The sequence below is a fragment of the Gekko japonicus genome, unplaced genomic scaffold (assembly GCF_001447785.1).
Source record: "Gekko japonicus isolate JY-2015 unplaced genomic scaffold, Gekko_japonicus_V1.1 scaffold212, whole genome shotgun sequence".
In the NCBI taxonomy this organism is placed as follows: Eukaryota; Metazoa; Chordata; class Lepidosauria; order Squamata; family Gekkonidae; genus Gekko; species Gekko japonicus.
The window spans coordinates 1,044,297-1,060,710 of NW_015161953.1; the positions used below are offsets into that span (position 1 = coordinate 1,044,297).

A 16,414-nucleotide genomic window follows, 5' to 3' on the forward strand; every position below is an offset into this window, starting at 1 on the left:
CCGTTGCACTCAGGATATCACCACTTGGGACCTAGTGGCAGAGTGCAACGGTGTAAAGGGACAGGAGGCAGATGTTCCCCGTCTGAACGCCGGTGAGTACAACGATTGCAACCGGCACCTATACCGATGTAAAGCCCCCGTCTGAATGCACCCATAGAGTGGAGTACTGTACCGTGCTCTGCATGAGGCTGCCCGTGAAGACACATTTAAAAGTCTCTCAACTGCAGCAAACCACGGCTGCCTGTGTTATGTTTGAAGTCCGTTCTGCAAAACAACTGTGTGCTATGTTTCCCGCAACATATTCATACAGGAGACTTCATTTGAAGTGTAATATATCTATTATATGAAGTCAATATGCCCATACAATCCATCATAGGAAAACACAAAGGTCAAAGAGTAAATATACAGAATTATATATAGAAAGCCCAACATTTTTCCCAGGTAATTTTTCAGTATTTCAGACCCCTGGTCCTTCCTCAGGAGCAAAGAACCACTGCTGAGAATCCCTTTTCAGTTCCTTACAAGGTAATGCTTTTCAATTATTACAATGTTGGGCAAGGTCTCCCTAGCTTTAAACAGCACCCTTATGGGTTCCTACAATGTTACAGGACCAAAACTCATATAATAGATATATTACACTTCAAATGAAGTCTCCTTTATGAACATGTTGCAGGAAACATAGAACACAGTTGTTTTGCTTGTTTTGCTAGTTTTGTGTTACTTTTTACTGTGTGCTGTACCTTTGTTGTTGAAGTCCATTCCACACATATAACACCAGCTTTTAAACCGCTGCACTGAACTCTAGGTGCTAGTTCATATCTTTAAAGCCCTTCCTGACCTAGGGCCAGCATCTGAAGGACTTCCTCTTGCTGTATGAACTGCTTGCTCTTGGTTTATATGAACTTCTACACCAACTGTTCTGTGTCTCAGGTCCTCCCTGTAATACGCTCAGTACAAAGTGACAAATACTTGTGCTTATATGCCTGTTACTGTGCTTTTTCTATCATTGAACCTCTTTTGAGGAATGGGCTCCCAGAAGCATGCACAAGGCACTAAAATTTCCTTACAGGTTTTACAGGCAGCCAGTTAGTAATAATCACGGTCTGTGGCTGTTTCTGTGGTGCTATTTCAGTGTAACCATAAGCAGAGTTACACCCTTTCATGCCCATCGACTTCAGTGCACTAAGAAGAGAGTAATTGTTTAGGACTGCATTGTTAGTATGTATTGTTTTTGTTTGTGCTGCTTTTCATATATTGTGGTTTCCCAGATTTTACTATATCTGGTTTTAATTTGATTATGAGCGTAAATTGCTTTAGGCTGACACGGAAAGGTGGGATAAAGATCTTTAAAAATAAACAGTATTTATAAACTAACTGACATGTACATGCATTAATTAATGTAAAGTTCAAGACTCATAGCATACCTTTTGACATTTTAACTAACTTGCTGGAGCAGGAACAAGTTATTGTTTGGGAGGGAGGGAGAGCTGGGAAGTGCTGTGCTTGCCTTGGGCACATGAGCTCTGGCCCAGCTGAATTCCAAAGGTGTCCCCAGCCACATGAGACTAGAAACAAAAAAGCATGACAGCCGGAAAAACAACGACCTCCCAGAAAAGTTAAGATTGGTTAGACATGTAAAGCATTGCTACCACCAGAGGGTAGTACAGGAGTGGGAAAAAAAGGGAATAAAAATGATTTCTTTGGAAGTTCTGAAACTTGAGAATTCTGTATAAAAGCCTAACGTGTTGGGTGGCTTTCCCCAGTGCAGCTAACTATAAACGTGTGTCTGGAGTGTCAAGCAGTGTGAGAAACTGGTACATGGGAAAATAGGCACCCAGTCAAAGGGGACATGTGGGGAAGGCTTTGCCTATTCTCAATATGGGTAGGGTATTTATATATGTCTTGAATGCTATGTATCTGCCAGAGCCAGCATCCACCATTTTCTTGCTTTTGGACTTAGGCCAGGGACTCTGATCTAAGAACAGGAAGTGGGCTCTCATGGAACAGAGAAAGGGGACATGCTAAGAACACCAAGGAAAAGTTGGACTGAACTGACTGTTCCTAGGCTCAACTGGTGTCCAGACAGATGCAATGAAAGACATCTCTTTAAAAGCCATGCAATTACCTTGTGCTTGATAAATGATTGACATTAATGATCTGGATGTGTTATTTTGTAAAATGCTTTCTCTAATACAGCAAGCATGCAAATGGACTCTGGAAGAATGGCTGAAATATCATTTATAATTATACTGTTCTTTGTAAATTCAATAGTTATGATCCTTGCTTCCCGACTTTATAACTCTCAGACAAGTCACTACCAACATGGCGTCTGCATACAATGAAAAGTCATTGGTTTTTTAAACTCAGTTGCCTTTTCATTCTTAGAAATAACCACAAACATTTTTTCCCAAAAATACCAAAGCATTTAACATTTCTAGGCATCTATTAACATGAATACAACTTATTTATGTATGTAGACAATTTATATGCTGCCTCTCCAGAGACCTGTTTGAGTGGGCTGATAACTAAACAGCACCACAAAACTAAACAAAGCCGTTAAATTTGTGGAGAAAAGGATAGAACACAACAGTAACCAAAACTTGTATTGTAGGCCTACAGATTCAGAAAGGCATCCTTGGCTCCTCCTAGGACCCCAAGGACTAAGTTAGCCAATAAGTTATATAATTTATGAAAACATGTACAATAATCTTTTGTCTGTGAAAACAATGGGTTAACGTATAAGTCCTGTAGATGTCTCTCATTCCATGGGAAAATAATATTGTAAGAGATATTCTGTTGTAGGAAAAGCATATCTTAAGAGATGAGGCAGTTGGTGCTCAAAGTGTTTACAAAAAAAATCTTCACATATACTATCTTCTTGTAAATTTGATCTACTTGGAAAAAACTGGAACTCAGCCAATAAAAAGAGGGATTTTTCGATGGTGGAAAGATGACCCGGAAAAAGACTTTTCTCTCTAGGTAGTGTTACCCAGTTTGGCAACCAGTCAGCCTCTAATATTGTTCCTGTAAGGACTACCACATTTTTCTATGCTCTCAACACCTGTGTGTTCTGTTTGGTGTTAGAGAAACAGTTGATTAACTGTTATTATCCTCCCAGTGGAAGCTTCCATGGCTTTCACCTTCTGCATCCCATAAGGCCACGAGTATCTGATATCAATTCTGCCCTGCAGCCCGATGCCTCCTAAATCTACCAGAATGTCTAAACAGACAAAAAGGTCTCAAGATCATGGCTTGAGACATTTTATTTTCCTTTCCATATTTGCCTTGTTTAAAAATATCCAACCTGATGAAGAGTTCTGGAGTACTCAAAAGCTTGCAAAGTGTTTTATAGCATTTTGGTTATCTAAAGAAACGATATCACGTTGATTTTATGTTTGGTATCTTCTTTTAAGCAAGCCACTATTATTATCCCTATTTTACAGATAAAGGGCTGAGACTGAGAGATTATTATTTACCCAAATCCCCTAACCAATTTATCCCATGTTGAGTTAGGCCTAATTCAAACATAACATTTAAAGTGCTTTTCAGCCTTGTTCCCACTGTGGTTAAGCACACGTGAACAACAGAAAGGCAGTTCTGTATGTCTGCATACCATCAGAAGGCCCGGCTACTTACCCTCCTGCTTCATCCTCATTCCCAAACGGAATGAGGATCGAAGCAGAGGGCGGGGTAAAGAAGGGGGCGGGGCTTCACCACGTGACCGCCCCGCCCCCTAGAGGTTCTCTTCCGGAGCTCCGTACCTGAGAGCTCCCCCCCGACTAGAGCCCTGCTGCATACCATGCTTCTGACATAGGAAAAAAGGATGGCCATTCTTCTAAGAGTGAGAGTACCAGATTTCTGAATCAATTGATGGTACACAGGAAGATCAGTTTACATTGCATTTTGGCCTTCCTGGGATTTACAACATACCCATTATTTCACTCTTAAAGGTAAAGGTTCCCTTGCTCGAAAGCCAGTCGAATCCGACTCTAGGGTTGCGGTGCTCATCTCCGTTTCAAAGCCGAAGAGCCAGCGCTGTCCAAAGACGTTTCCGTGGTCATGTGGCCGGCATGACTAAACACCAAGGCGCACGGAACGCTGTTAGAGATGCCTAAATCCACATGAAATCAGTTAGGTGCACACACCTCTGTGCAGAATTGGGCTGCCTGGTGGCAATCATATCCATAGTTACTTTACAGCGGGAAACAATTCCAAATAAACATGCAATGAGATCAGGCTGCATGTAAGTTTATGGCTCAGTTGAGGTTTGGGCATGTGACTTCTGGCTCAAAACTTTTAACTACTATTTCTCATGAATCCTACAAATATATTGCATATGCTCAGAGGCATTCTTCTGCAGCCAGCAACTGGTGTCCAGTTGTAGATTGTAGGGTGCCACCTCCAGTTTGGATCTCAGCTGGGTATAATACCATACAGTCCATGCTCCACAGCAGCCATTTCCCCCTGAGAACTAATTTGTTGCCTGGAGGTCAATACTATGAGATCTCCAGGTCCCACCTGGAAGGTTGTAGTGTGATTTCTAATCAAGTCCATTGAGCATTAAATTCATCGGTATTTCTAGCCGGGCCATGTTTTTCAGTAGAAACTGTCTAGGCAAATGGCCACATCTCAGGTTCTTGGGCTGCAAATCAAGCTCTAATTCAGAGTCGTTTGTTGAGGGAGTAGAGGAAATATCTCTTACCTCCACTGATATGAGGGGGAAACCTGCTCAGTGCTTAACACGCGAGAGGAGAAAAAGCTCAAATCTGTCAGGTTGTGTTTGGAGGCGTCAGTAGCAGCGAGATATTCTGCTCATGCTCAAAAACCTCTCTTTTTTTCCTCCTGACTACAGTTAGGACCGTGTCTAGGAATACAACCTGAGTTCAGGACCCTGACCTCCAGGGAGGGACCCCGGCCTCCGCCGATGCCGGCCTCGCCTCCCCTCCCTGAGCGCGCCGCCACTCTTTTTCGGCGCTCGACGCTCCCAAAACTTTTGCCCTACCTTCCCTCGCCAAAGTTCCCCGAAGTTTGATGACGTCAGCCACGCGGCCGCCAATGAGAAGCGAAGGTGTTATTTTGGGGTGGGGTGGTGTCCGCCCGCTTCGCCTTGCCCAGTCCATGGAGGGACGGCCGGCTGCGAGCGCTCCTGGATCCTTCCCAGCGCCAGCGGCTTGGCTCTCAGGGTTTGGGTGCTGCCGCCGCCGCCGCCGCCACCCCCGAGGGGCTATGCCGCGTTGCCCTGGAAGCGCTTGGGCGGGCGAGTGAGTGAGTGAGCGAGCGAGCGCCTCGCTTCCTACTGCCCTTCGCTGCCGTCCGGTTACCTGGGCTGGGCAAAGCGGAGCCGAGAAGGGCAAATTGGGGGCTTCGAAGAGGAGGCGGGGGCCGGGTTCCCGCTTTGGCTGGGTCGAAGGCGCAAAAAAGGAACATCCGTCCGGGAAGCTGAGGGCGATGCCTTCCGCAGCATCGCGCTCCGCTCGGCTGTGCTGAGATCGCTGCGTGGCCGCCGCCGGGACTTTAACTTCTTTCCCCCTTGTGTCCGGCGCAGAGGCGAGCATGCTGGCCGCCAGGAGGGCTCCGGGCTGGCGGCGCCTCTGTTGGCTTCTGGGGCTCTGGAGCGTCACGCTTTGGCTGCCTACCCAAGGATGCCCCAGTAAGTGTACCTGCTCCGGACCCAACGTGGATTGCCACGGGCTGGGACTCAAGACGGCGCCCCGAGGCATTCCGAGGAATGCGGAACGACTGTGAGTAGTTGTACCAAGCGGGGAGTAGACGGAGGGGGCAGCGCCGGCCAGGTGGTCTGCCAAGAGGGGCCGGCGGGGGCAGTCACCCCTATAACTCCGGTAAAGGGGGAGAGGGGGGTCCTTGAAAGCGTGGCCACGGGCTTCCTCTGGGTTCTCGCAGGTCAGACGGCTGACCGTCGGGGACTCCATGGCTGTGAAGTTAAAGCTCAGGTCCGTGGGACGGGTATCCACAGGGACAGAGAGCGCTGCTCCAGCTTCCTGGCAAGGAAAGGTGTTGAGAGCACTGCAAGCCGAATCAATGGGACGCTAGCCTGGCCATTGTGTGTACCGAGAAAGGAAGGAAAGCGGAGGGAGCAAGCAAGCCCCCCTCCTCCCCTCCGAATGCAACAACTATGCTTGGCATTTTTGCTACAGGACCTTCACTCTTGTCTCCACAGACTCTGCACTGGCTTATTCCTATTTGCATAGCCAGGCTGCATCCTGGTAAGGCTTTTGCACATGGTTGGAAGCGATGCACTCTGCACATTTCCAGGGCCTCTGGGTGATGCAGTAAACATGTCAGCTTCTCCCAGATTCTGGCAGTCTGCATGGCTAATCAGGAACTGTTTGGGCAAGTTCTGCTCCTGCTGTCTTCTTCCCTGTGAGCACACTAGGCAACCAGATTGAGACATGTGAGTGTGGGGAACTTGCCAAGTAGCTTCAAGTCAGACTTTGAGAGAAATGGGGCTAATCACACTACAAGCTTTGGAATTGGGTTGTGGTAGGCTGTGTTAAGTAAGTAATGCTTACTTGTAATCTTGCTGGTAACCAAAGATTTTCGGAAAGTACTTTGCACATCCTTTTGTATCTGATGTAATCAGTTGTTGCTGAGTGAGCCATTGAAGCAAACCACATTTCCAGCTAGACAAAAGGCCTAGCATTCTGTAGGCACTTATGCAAACGCAATAGAGTCTTGTGGCATCTTTAATATCAACAAATTTATTGTGGGGTCAGCTTGGGTGGATTAGAACCCACTTAATCAGATCTGAGATCCTCAGCTGGCACATTTTTATACACGGCCATGTACTTGGGTTCAGAGTGAAAAATGTCCACAGTGGACTTAGTGGTTCATGAAATCCAAGGAGCAGCTGTGGGGTTCTTCTAAATGGAAGTCAGCTAGCCAGGCTGGTCTATTGTAACAAAGTTCACATCATAAGGTCAGTGAAGTACTCTATTAGTTTGACTTACTTTTCAACATCACTTTTATTAGGACCACCTCTTGCTTGTACACTGCACTGTGAGTATCAGTTGGGCCTAAGAATTAGTTTGTTGATCCTGTGGATAAAATTCTTGGAAGAACATTCCTTTGGGAATCATCTGGGTTTACTTGCATGTACATAGGCTGAGGATTGTGGTTTAAATTAACACACTAGATTCAACCATCAGCAGCAGGCGTTTTGAGTCATGCAACCCGAAACACACACAGCACGGTCCATTACGCTGCCAGAGATATGCAGAGCTGAACACTTGAGACCCTCGCCCCCCCCTTCCTACAGTTTCACTGCTTGAAGCCAGTAATAACTGAACTGAAGTGTAGATCAAATAGGTTTTATTTACATGGTAGTGGCTGAGATTTTAAAAGCTTAACCTTGATTTATAAATGACATGGGGGGTGGAGTTAGAGTAGCAGATTTCACAAAGCTTCACTCCAGCTTGTATTTGAGTTTCTTTAATAATTGTCCTGCTTTGGGAAGGAAAAAAAATGGAATTAGTGTTATAGGTTTTCCTTCGAATGCAGAAGCTTTGGGGTACTACATGTTAAGCTTAAAAGCAAGAGGAACCTTTGGTGCAGGCCCGTAGCTACAGTGGGGCATCTCGGGGCTAGGCCCCCTGACTTCCCATCCAGCCCAGGGCCCCAAGTGAAGGCAGGTGCAGGAAAAGAGCCGGGTATTCCTTTAATTTGATTAGGCAGTGCCCCCTGAGAAATTTAAATGGCCTCTGACTTAAAAAATCCTGGCTCTGGGCCTGATTTGGTGGGTTTGAAATGCTGTTGAAAACATAATTCATATGGAGTATTGTTACCCTGCATTTATAGTGCTGCTGTGATCATGACAACTATGTACCATTCACATTAGGAAGTCTGAACCTGCATAGATCTGCACAACTTAGATAAAAGCCATTTATCTTAAGAAAAATTAACTCTTTTACATTCTGGCCTATACTAGCATTACAAGCAGATGAAGATATGCTGGTCATTTCCACATGGATTCTCCGACCCAAGTTTAATGCTGTTGTAAAGTGTTTTCCCCCCTTCCTGCTTCCCTTCAGCATTGTGGTGCATTTGTACACTTCCTGGGGTTTCCCTGGATTTTCTCCGATCTTTCTCAAGCCTGCTTTTGCTCTGAAGATTTGGGAAAGATTGCAGTAAAGCCGTGGTAACTGCTGTGTGGGTGGGGAAATTTGGATGTTCCTGCCCACATGGCAGCCATTTCCCGCTCCCTGTCTCTATGGTAGCCATTTCTTCCATGACACCAGGGGGCTTTTGTTTTAAAAATGGCAATAGAATATTGTTATAGTGCTATGTAATTAAAATATACATACCAGGTTCTCTGAATTAACAGCTTTCATTTTTTGGAGTAATCTCTAACCCTTTACCTTATGGAGATATAAGGGGAAAGGCATATATCTGCAGCTGAAGGGGTATTATATCACTATATCACTATAAATATTCTATTTCCAATTTTAAAAACAAATCGAAAACAACAACCTGTGACACGGGGAGAGGAGGGTGGCTGCTGTTGGGGCACTGGGGTAGGGAAACTGCAGGGAAACCTGTCACATGGAAGCTGCACTGTTGCTGTGCTATATACTGTGTAGTACCTACTGCTGAGGCCCTAAACTATGTCAGATTTAAGAGATCCCACAGCATCACCAAAAATTGTGTATTATTCGAATGGTAATTTTTTAAAAATAGAGCTCATTATAATCTGAGGCCCTGAACTGTAGCAGAGAATGGGAAGAAAACATCTTTTAGAAGTTGCCTAGTAAACTGTTCAGAATGCTCCCCAGTCCACAAGTGGTTGAGAAGCACTTTGAGGGTCTGCAGTGCTCAGCGGTTCCCACCTGTTTTCTCCCAATGACAATACTCCTGGTCACAGCTAGGCACAGATTTGCTCAAAGTAAATACATCCTTCCCAGGTCCTTTCTGTTTCACAGCTCTTTTCTCATCTGCCTATTAGGGAGATTAGCAGCTGTACCCTTCTCTACTAATATCTTGAAGAAAGTTCTGCATGTCCAGTGGCATGACGACAAGTTCTGTCCTGCATTTATGCCCCTTAATGATTAGAGGTGTGAAATAGTGGCAATTTGGCAGACACTTTAGCCAACCTAGATGCAGTTGTAGAATGCAGAGAAACAAAGGCATATATATATAGAGAGAGAGTGAGTGAACTTCTTTAAAGACCATGCATTAATATTTGTGTGCATCCCCTTGTACTGCTAGTCTTGATACACGTAATGGTTCTATATTTCATAATTTGCTACCAGTTTTGGATTATACATAGGCTGCTTTGAATTCCTATTCAATCCAATGCATCACCTAATCAGTTTTCATTTGGCATTTAGTGGGCTAAGAAAATCTGTACCAGTGGTACTTCCCTTACTTCTCAGTAAACATGCCTAGGCTTGGGCTGTAAATGTCTGACATTTCTACCAAACAACAACAACAACAAAATGAAAACCCACAGACCTGTCCTCTCCTCTGGGCCATGTGGCACATCCACAGAAAGGACAATCAAGTTTGCCAGTGTGAGACATGAGAAGGCAGATAATGTGTTGTGTCAATGCATGGTGTGTAGACTTCCACACAGGCCAAGAAAGCAGAGCGCATTCGCAAACAAAATGAGAATGACTTTTATTTCATGAACTTAATATGAGCCAGCTTGTTACTGTTCCCTCTGCTATTAATACGTATAAACTTGTGTTTAGAAATCACATTTAAACTACACAAGTATCACTATGACTTTATTTTCCTAGGTAAAGGAATTATAAATATATTTCAAATTTAGATTTGCCTGAATGTAACTTAGTGATACATATTATTACATCCTGACTCTTAAACCAACAATTTGGCTTGCTACTCATCACTAAAGAAATTTGTTCTTGCTCAGCATTAAAGCTGGATTCAGCTGTAGTCCTGTTCATGCTTATTTGGGAGCAAGTCACCTTGAATTCGGAGCTGCGGTGGTTCAAGTGGTTAAGACACTGAACTGCAGGCTGTGGAAGGTCAGTAGTTCGAGACCCGGGTGCCGCAAGACAGAGTGAGCCCCCGTCTCTAGTTCCAGCTCCTGCCAACTTAGCAGTTCGAAAGCAAGAAATTGCAAGTTGATAAATAGGGACCACTTCGGTGGGAAGGTAACAGCGTTCCTTGCGCCTTGGTGTTTAGTCATGCCGGCCACATGACCACGGAAACGTCTTCGGACAGCGCTGGCTCTTCGGCTTGAAATGGAGATGAGCACCGCAACCCTAGAGTCGGATTCGACTGGCTTTCAAGCAAGGGAACCTTTATCTTTTTACACCTTGAATTCAGTGGCATTTAACTTCTGGGAAACATGCAATAGAGTCAGGCTGCTAGCCTCTTTACAGTTTATAATTGATATACTTGGACCAGAGAATTTGTATGGGCTCAGGACAAATCTTGATAGTTCCAAAATAAATTCCCAATAAATTCCCAAATATTGTTTAGGAACAGGATAAAGTTTAGGGCTTTTATTATTGATAGTCTGACTATTTTTGGACGTTGTACAAGATGGGTGCTGTTTGGACAGCCTGTTGGAGACAGATTTCATACTTTAAAAAAATTACAGAGATGGTTTTGGAAGGTAAAATGAATGTTTTAAAAGAACCTTGAATTCACACCCAGAAATCTTGCAGTGTAAACATTTTTCGGATTCACCTTTTGCATTTTGGTCTCTGTGAAATCTGAATTTGTGCTAAATGTGTGTTTCTTCCTCACTTTCATGTAAAAAAGGAAGTTTGTAAGCAGATGGTAGAACTGAAATTTGGGGGTGTCAGCTGAAAGCTTATTTCCACATGATTGAAAGTTAATTTTGTGGAATTAGACAGATCTGATGCCTAAGTGTTCAACATGCTTGCCAAAGGGTAATTTTCACTGCACAGTGGGAGGGACTGATTTCTGAGTAAAGGTTTTGCTGAAATTGTTATTGATTGATGATGAACTGCCCTTTATACCTCCTATTTCCCTGTCTTGACTTTCAAATCAAGAACAGCAAAAATTTAAGCTACTTGCATTGTTGTGGTAGCTGCAGCATTATATTAAGAAACATTTGTTAGTGGTGGTTTAATCTTACAGAGGGTCTTGACAAAGGTGAATTATCCTATGATCTGGGAGATTTCTAGTTCAGATTTCAGCTGTGCCACAGGTGGCATTAGGAAAGTCTCTCAGCCTCAGCTGTCAATCAGCAATAGGAAATAATAATACTGGCTGATTTTGCAGGGATGTTGTTAGGATATGAAGCTTTGAACACTGAAAGCACAATATAAATACTCAGTGTTACTCTTATATTTCTGCTTAGCTATAGTTGATAAGAGGGTATCTTAAACTGCAAAAGGGAACAATAACTTGCATCCCAAAACTGTACAAAGTCAAACAAGCTAAAGATTGTAAAGCAGTATTAAAAGTGTTAGATAAATGATGATCATGCTAAAAAAGGGTTTTTTAACGTTTAGAAGGTGGGAGAAAGTTTCTTTATTGGAATCTGGACACCAGATGCATTCCTTCAAAACACCCCATGCGGTGGGAGAAGAAGCTGCCATAACTTCTCTTATCTGTTCCCTCCCAATCTTTTCATTGTCCTTTATCTGCAGTGCAACACATCTGGAGTCCTGCTTGCCACAGCACATGTAGGCTTGAGACAGGCAACAGAACCATGGAGAGAATGCAGGGTAGAAATACAGTGGCCTCATCTCCAGTTGCACTTGGATTTAAATGTATGCACCCACGAGCACCCAACATGGCAATTCTTGCTGGGGGTGATGCTATTATGCAGTGGGTATGATGGCCCACCTTCCTAGGTCAGCAGAGGTTTCCAGCTTCACTGAAAATTGTTCATTCCACTGTTATAGAACAAGAAACAAACAAACTCTCTATAAATCCAAAATCTGAAATGAATGTTGTATTTGTAATAAACTGCATGTGGCTCTCTTTGTAAGAAAGCTGCTGGTGATTATTATGAAATATAGTAATTGGCAATGAGTTAAGATTTCTCCATTTTACATTACATGGCCTACTTTCGGGCTTGACTCTAAATGTCTGTTGTAATTCTTTCCAAGCTATGGTGATGTTAGCAATGTTGCACATAAGCCTAAACAAACAATGCAGAAATTCCTCAGTGATACGTCTTTCTAGCATTAGGACAACTAAATACAGAGGACATAAATGGTGGTTAGAACAAAAATACTTATGATGATTCACATAGTAAACACATAGAGGGCCTACCCTTTGCATTACAAAAAACACAGAAATTGTTCTCTTCAGCTTCAAGACAGGAAAAAGTCAGTTGAAAAAGAATTCAGGTTTCAAGTCTCTATTTTTTAATTATTATTCTTCCCCTTCCCAGGATGTTCTCAAATACTTTCCCCATGACAGGTTCTGTAGTTGCATAGCTAGAGCATGTATGGTCTTCATTTTCTTAGCTGGATTAAGATGTACTACTCTTCATTAAATGTTTCCTGTTCACAGAGTGTGGCAACTTTAAAAGCATCCCTAGCAATGAAGAACAGCTTATTTTAACAGTCTATTAAAATAAGGTAAACAGGTAGTACTGCTAATGAATAATGAAAGGAGCTGTTAAGAGCTTCCAGAAGTGTAGTTACTCTTAGGGAGGCACTAATATTGTGGGTTGTGCTGACTGGCATATAAAGACCTGCATAAATTTAATGCCAATGTGATGCATCTGTCTTTGATTCTCTTGCTGAAATGTTGAAGGGTCACTTTGTATTCTGGCACAATATGGGCATGCTACTTCTAGCCCAGTTGTAGGTTTCCGGGTAAAATTGAAACACGTCGTCTCTTTAAAATAATGTTTACTGGCTTTCCTTTGCTGTTGAAAGCAGAATAGCTCTCTACTGAACAATTCCCAGGGCATTTTTGGCAAGTAACCTGCAAGTGAGTAATAACTCTTATGCTGTGAAAGATCACCCTTTCCTTTGAGTGCTTGCTTGGATCTGGGCAGGTAAATTAGTATAGGAATTGACTGTGACCCGGGGAGAGAGAGAGACCCAGAGAGCAAGCCTCAGCAGGTCTACTCAGAGTCCTGCTCAACTCTGTTCAGTGGGGCTTACTCCCAAGACAGGCCTCATAGGATGGCATTGTTAAACAACCTGAGACCGGGAGAGGGGTTGTGGCTCAGTGGCAAAGCATTTGCTTGGCATGCAGAATACCCCAGGTCCAGTCCCTCCCCCAGCATCTCCAGTTAAAAGAACCTGGCAGTAGGTGATCTGAAAGACCTCTGCCTGAGACCCGGGAGAGCCGCTGCCAGTCTGAGTAGACAGAACTGGCTGTGATGGACCAAGGGCCTGATTCAGTATAAGGCAGGTTCATGTGTGTGACTAGCCAATTTTTTTTAAAAAAATTCATCACCTGCCCTTGAAATGATGGCTGTTTGATGATCTCTGCTGAACACGTACTAGTGGGAAGCAGGACCATATGGGGGTTGTGGAGAAAAATAGACAACTTTTTTGTGACCTTGAACAGTGCCATCTCTGCATGTGCCATACTTTGGCCCACAGGCAAAGAGCATGGAATGAAGTCTGGATGGCTATTCAGTGGCTGCATATCCCTTTCTTCAACACTGTGGACGGGTATCAAAACACTGGCTTTAAATGTTGCAGGAGTAGTAGTCTCTTGTCTCATCTCTGTCTCCTGCCATTGTGATCTCTTCCAGCTGTAGCTGCTGCTCCATGGGAGTTCTGCTGTGAGAATGGGAACAACAATACAGAGGGGGCAGCAACCAGGGTATGATACTGTTGTTTTCCTCGGCCAGGAAAAGCACTGGACTGTTGTGGCTGCTTTCAACTGTTCTTCTTCTATGAGAAAGAAGAGACTGAAGATACATCAGTCATGTACTGTATTTTCCTAGATGTGGCGCATGGCCCATAACTACTGTCAGCCTGTGCACCCTAATGTTCCATCTGTATGTCTCTGTTTTTTTGGCCCTGTTAACTTATTCCAACAATGGCATGAAAGCTGCATGTTATTATATACTTCTGCCATTTGTGTGTAAATATGGGGAGCATGTGTGCAGTCTAATTATGGCCCCGGTCACATGGAGAATTGCAGCGCAAAAGGCACGAATGTCGGGCGGATTTTTGGGGCGCGATCACACCGCAACATCTGGAAAGTATAGCGCACCCGTGGCCAACCCGTGGCATCCTGCCAAAGATGCTGAGTTAAAAAGTACCAAGGAAAGTGCACTAGTATCCGGAAAACATGCGGCAGAAGTGGGCGTCTGATTGCGGGAGCACCAGTATCCCGTGGCATCTGGCGCCCATCCACGTCCCGTCACAAACTGGATGTTTTTCATAAGCGCATGCGCACAAACACAAAACTGAAAGCAGTGCTGCTCCGCGGAACTGCGCATGCGCACAAACGCAAAACGCTTGTGTGATCACACCGCACTGCTTCTTTGCCATGCTGCAGCATCGCCGTGTGATCGCCAGCTAACAGCCTAAGCATGGAGACTCGGGGAACCATGTGATCGGGCTACTGCGCTTTATTTTGCTCCGGGGCAAACAGCCATGCTCCCCCCCCCCGCGTTATTTGGCCCGTGTGACCAGGGCCTATGTAGGCCTTTCCAATTTGACTGTCCATTGTGGGTGATTATTGGGTAGGAAAGGTGTGTGTGATTGACCCTGCCTGTGTAATCCTGGTATTCCCATACATACTGTTCTGTAGGACCATGTTATGGGCAAGCAGCTATCACTGGGATGTGTGTGTGTATGGGGGACAGAGAGTTGACCCCATTTGTCTTCCTCCTGACACCAGTGCTCACACAGAATGATGGCAGGACTGTGCCTAGCTACCTAGGGGTCATTCTTTATTCATCACAGACAACCAAGGTTGCTAAAACTGTTACCAATGGCCTTAAAGGAATCGGACCTACAGTTGACTAATTTAGTTTGCCTTTGTTGATACACTGACAAGGTATAATGTGAGCTAAGGTCTAAGACTTCTAGTGATTTTAAAGTGCAGTGTATTATATGGTCAATTTTATTTTTTTACAAAAGAAGGCCAGAATTGTAAAACACTGTGGTAATATCTCTGTCTGGTATTATTTCTGCATTCCTTTAACTGAAGTAATTCAGATACAAAAGATTTTTTTTTAAAAAAAACTCTCTGTTGATCTCAAGTAAATCCCTCATATCCCTTGTAGTCTGTGTTTGTAACATTTGCTTTTCAAGTTCACTGGGCCTGAATATACGTTGACTTTAGACGGCAGAATATGTGTGTGTTGCCTCTTTCTATTGTATATTACAAAACAGTAGAAAGGATTTAAGGCTGCTGAAAACAAGGATAAAGTACAGGTTCTGAGCATGTAACTGCTGAACAGTTGGGCTCAGTCATGCTGACCATGGAGTTTTTATGAGGTTTGGAGTTTTATGTTACATAAATGCTTAAATGCATTCTTGGATGGAGTGAGTGAAGTTCTCCTGGCTCCTTGGGAACATTTTGTGTTACAGCCTGCTTTGTTTCCTAGTATTGCAGGGGTCTGCTGGTTAAGCTTCAGTGTCTCCAAACAAATTGCTGCACCAGATCTTGGTGGTTATTAGCTTTTACAATTTTTGCTAGGAAAACCAATACTTACAATCAACGTATGCTTGAAATCACAATTGTATAAATGAAACTAAGTTTGGGAAGGTGTATTGAAATGAGAAAGTGAATTTGTGGAATAGGTGAATCCTGCACAGGGAGCAAAGGGCAAGGAAACAATTCTGCTTCCCTGGGCTGAGTGTAGAAATGGGCCTGGGGTCTGCGGATGTGAGCCACTGACTTCTGTATCTAGACCCCAAGAGTGCCACCTCTGAGGTGCATCCCCTCAGTCAAGGTATAATCATGTCAAGCTAGGAACCAAAGAAGTGATGGGAGGAAATGGGATTGCCTCGGCAAGAAATCATGGTGACTCATGAGAACAACATGTCCTGCTGCTTGAACTATGCAGAGGGGTGAAACAAGTCACCAATGAAGGTGCCACAAGAAGGCTACCAGGGAGTGAGTCCAAACTACGTTACATATTAAGGTCATTGTTGTGGCTGTTGTAGTTAGGAGACAGCTTGTATGAGAAGTAGGAAGAAAGGAAGTTATGAGAAGGAGCCTGTTAGATCAACAGCCCAAACATTTGTGTGCCCACAACAATGCAATGATTGCTATATGCAGAGGTGAAGAACTGCCCTCTTTCTGTTTCCTTTACAGCCACCAATAGGGTCCTCTGCTCGTTGCCCATCCCCATCTCCTTGGACCAGGGGTCCTCAGCTTGCAGCCCCCAAGCTCTTTCTATGTGGCCCTCCAACCTACTTGGTTTGCTGCTATCACCCCCAAGGCATTTTTCCTCACAACCACACTGTTATTCCTGCCTCAAGAGGCACACACCTATTGCTGTTCTTCCTGTCCCTTTCTT

General features: G+C 44.1%; 1 protein-coding gene across 1 annotated transcript in view; it reads left to right on the forward strand.

Annotated features, from left to right (window-relative positions):
• Positions 1–5,458: 5,458 nt before the first annotated feature.
• SLIT3 (slit guidance ligand 3) overlaps positions 5,459–16,414 on the forward strand; it is a gene marked incomplete at its 3' end in the record, with an annotated part of 512,561 nt that continues 501,605 nt past the window's right edge. The window contains exon 1 of the mRNA XM_015429462.1: positions 5,459–5,741. Within this exon, the coding sequence (XP_015284948.1) occupies positions 5,554–5,741 (188 nt within the window). The remainder of the gene's footprint in view (positions 5,742–16,414) is intronic.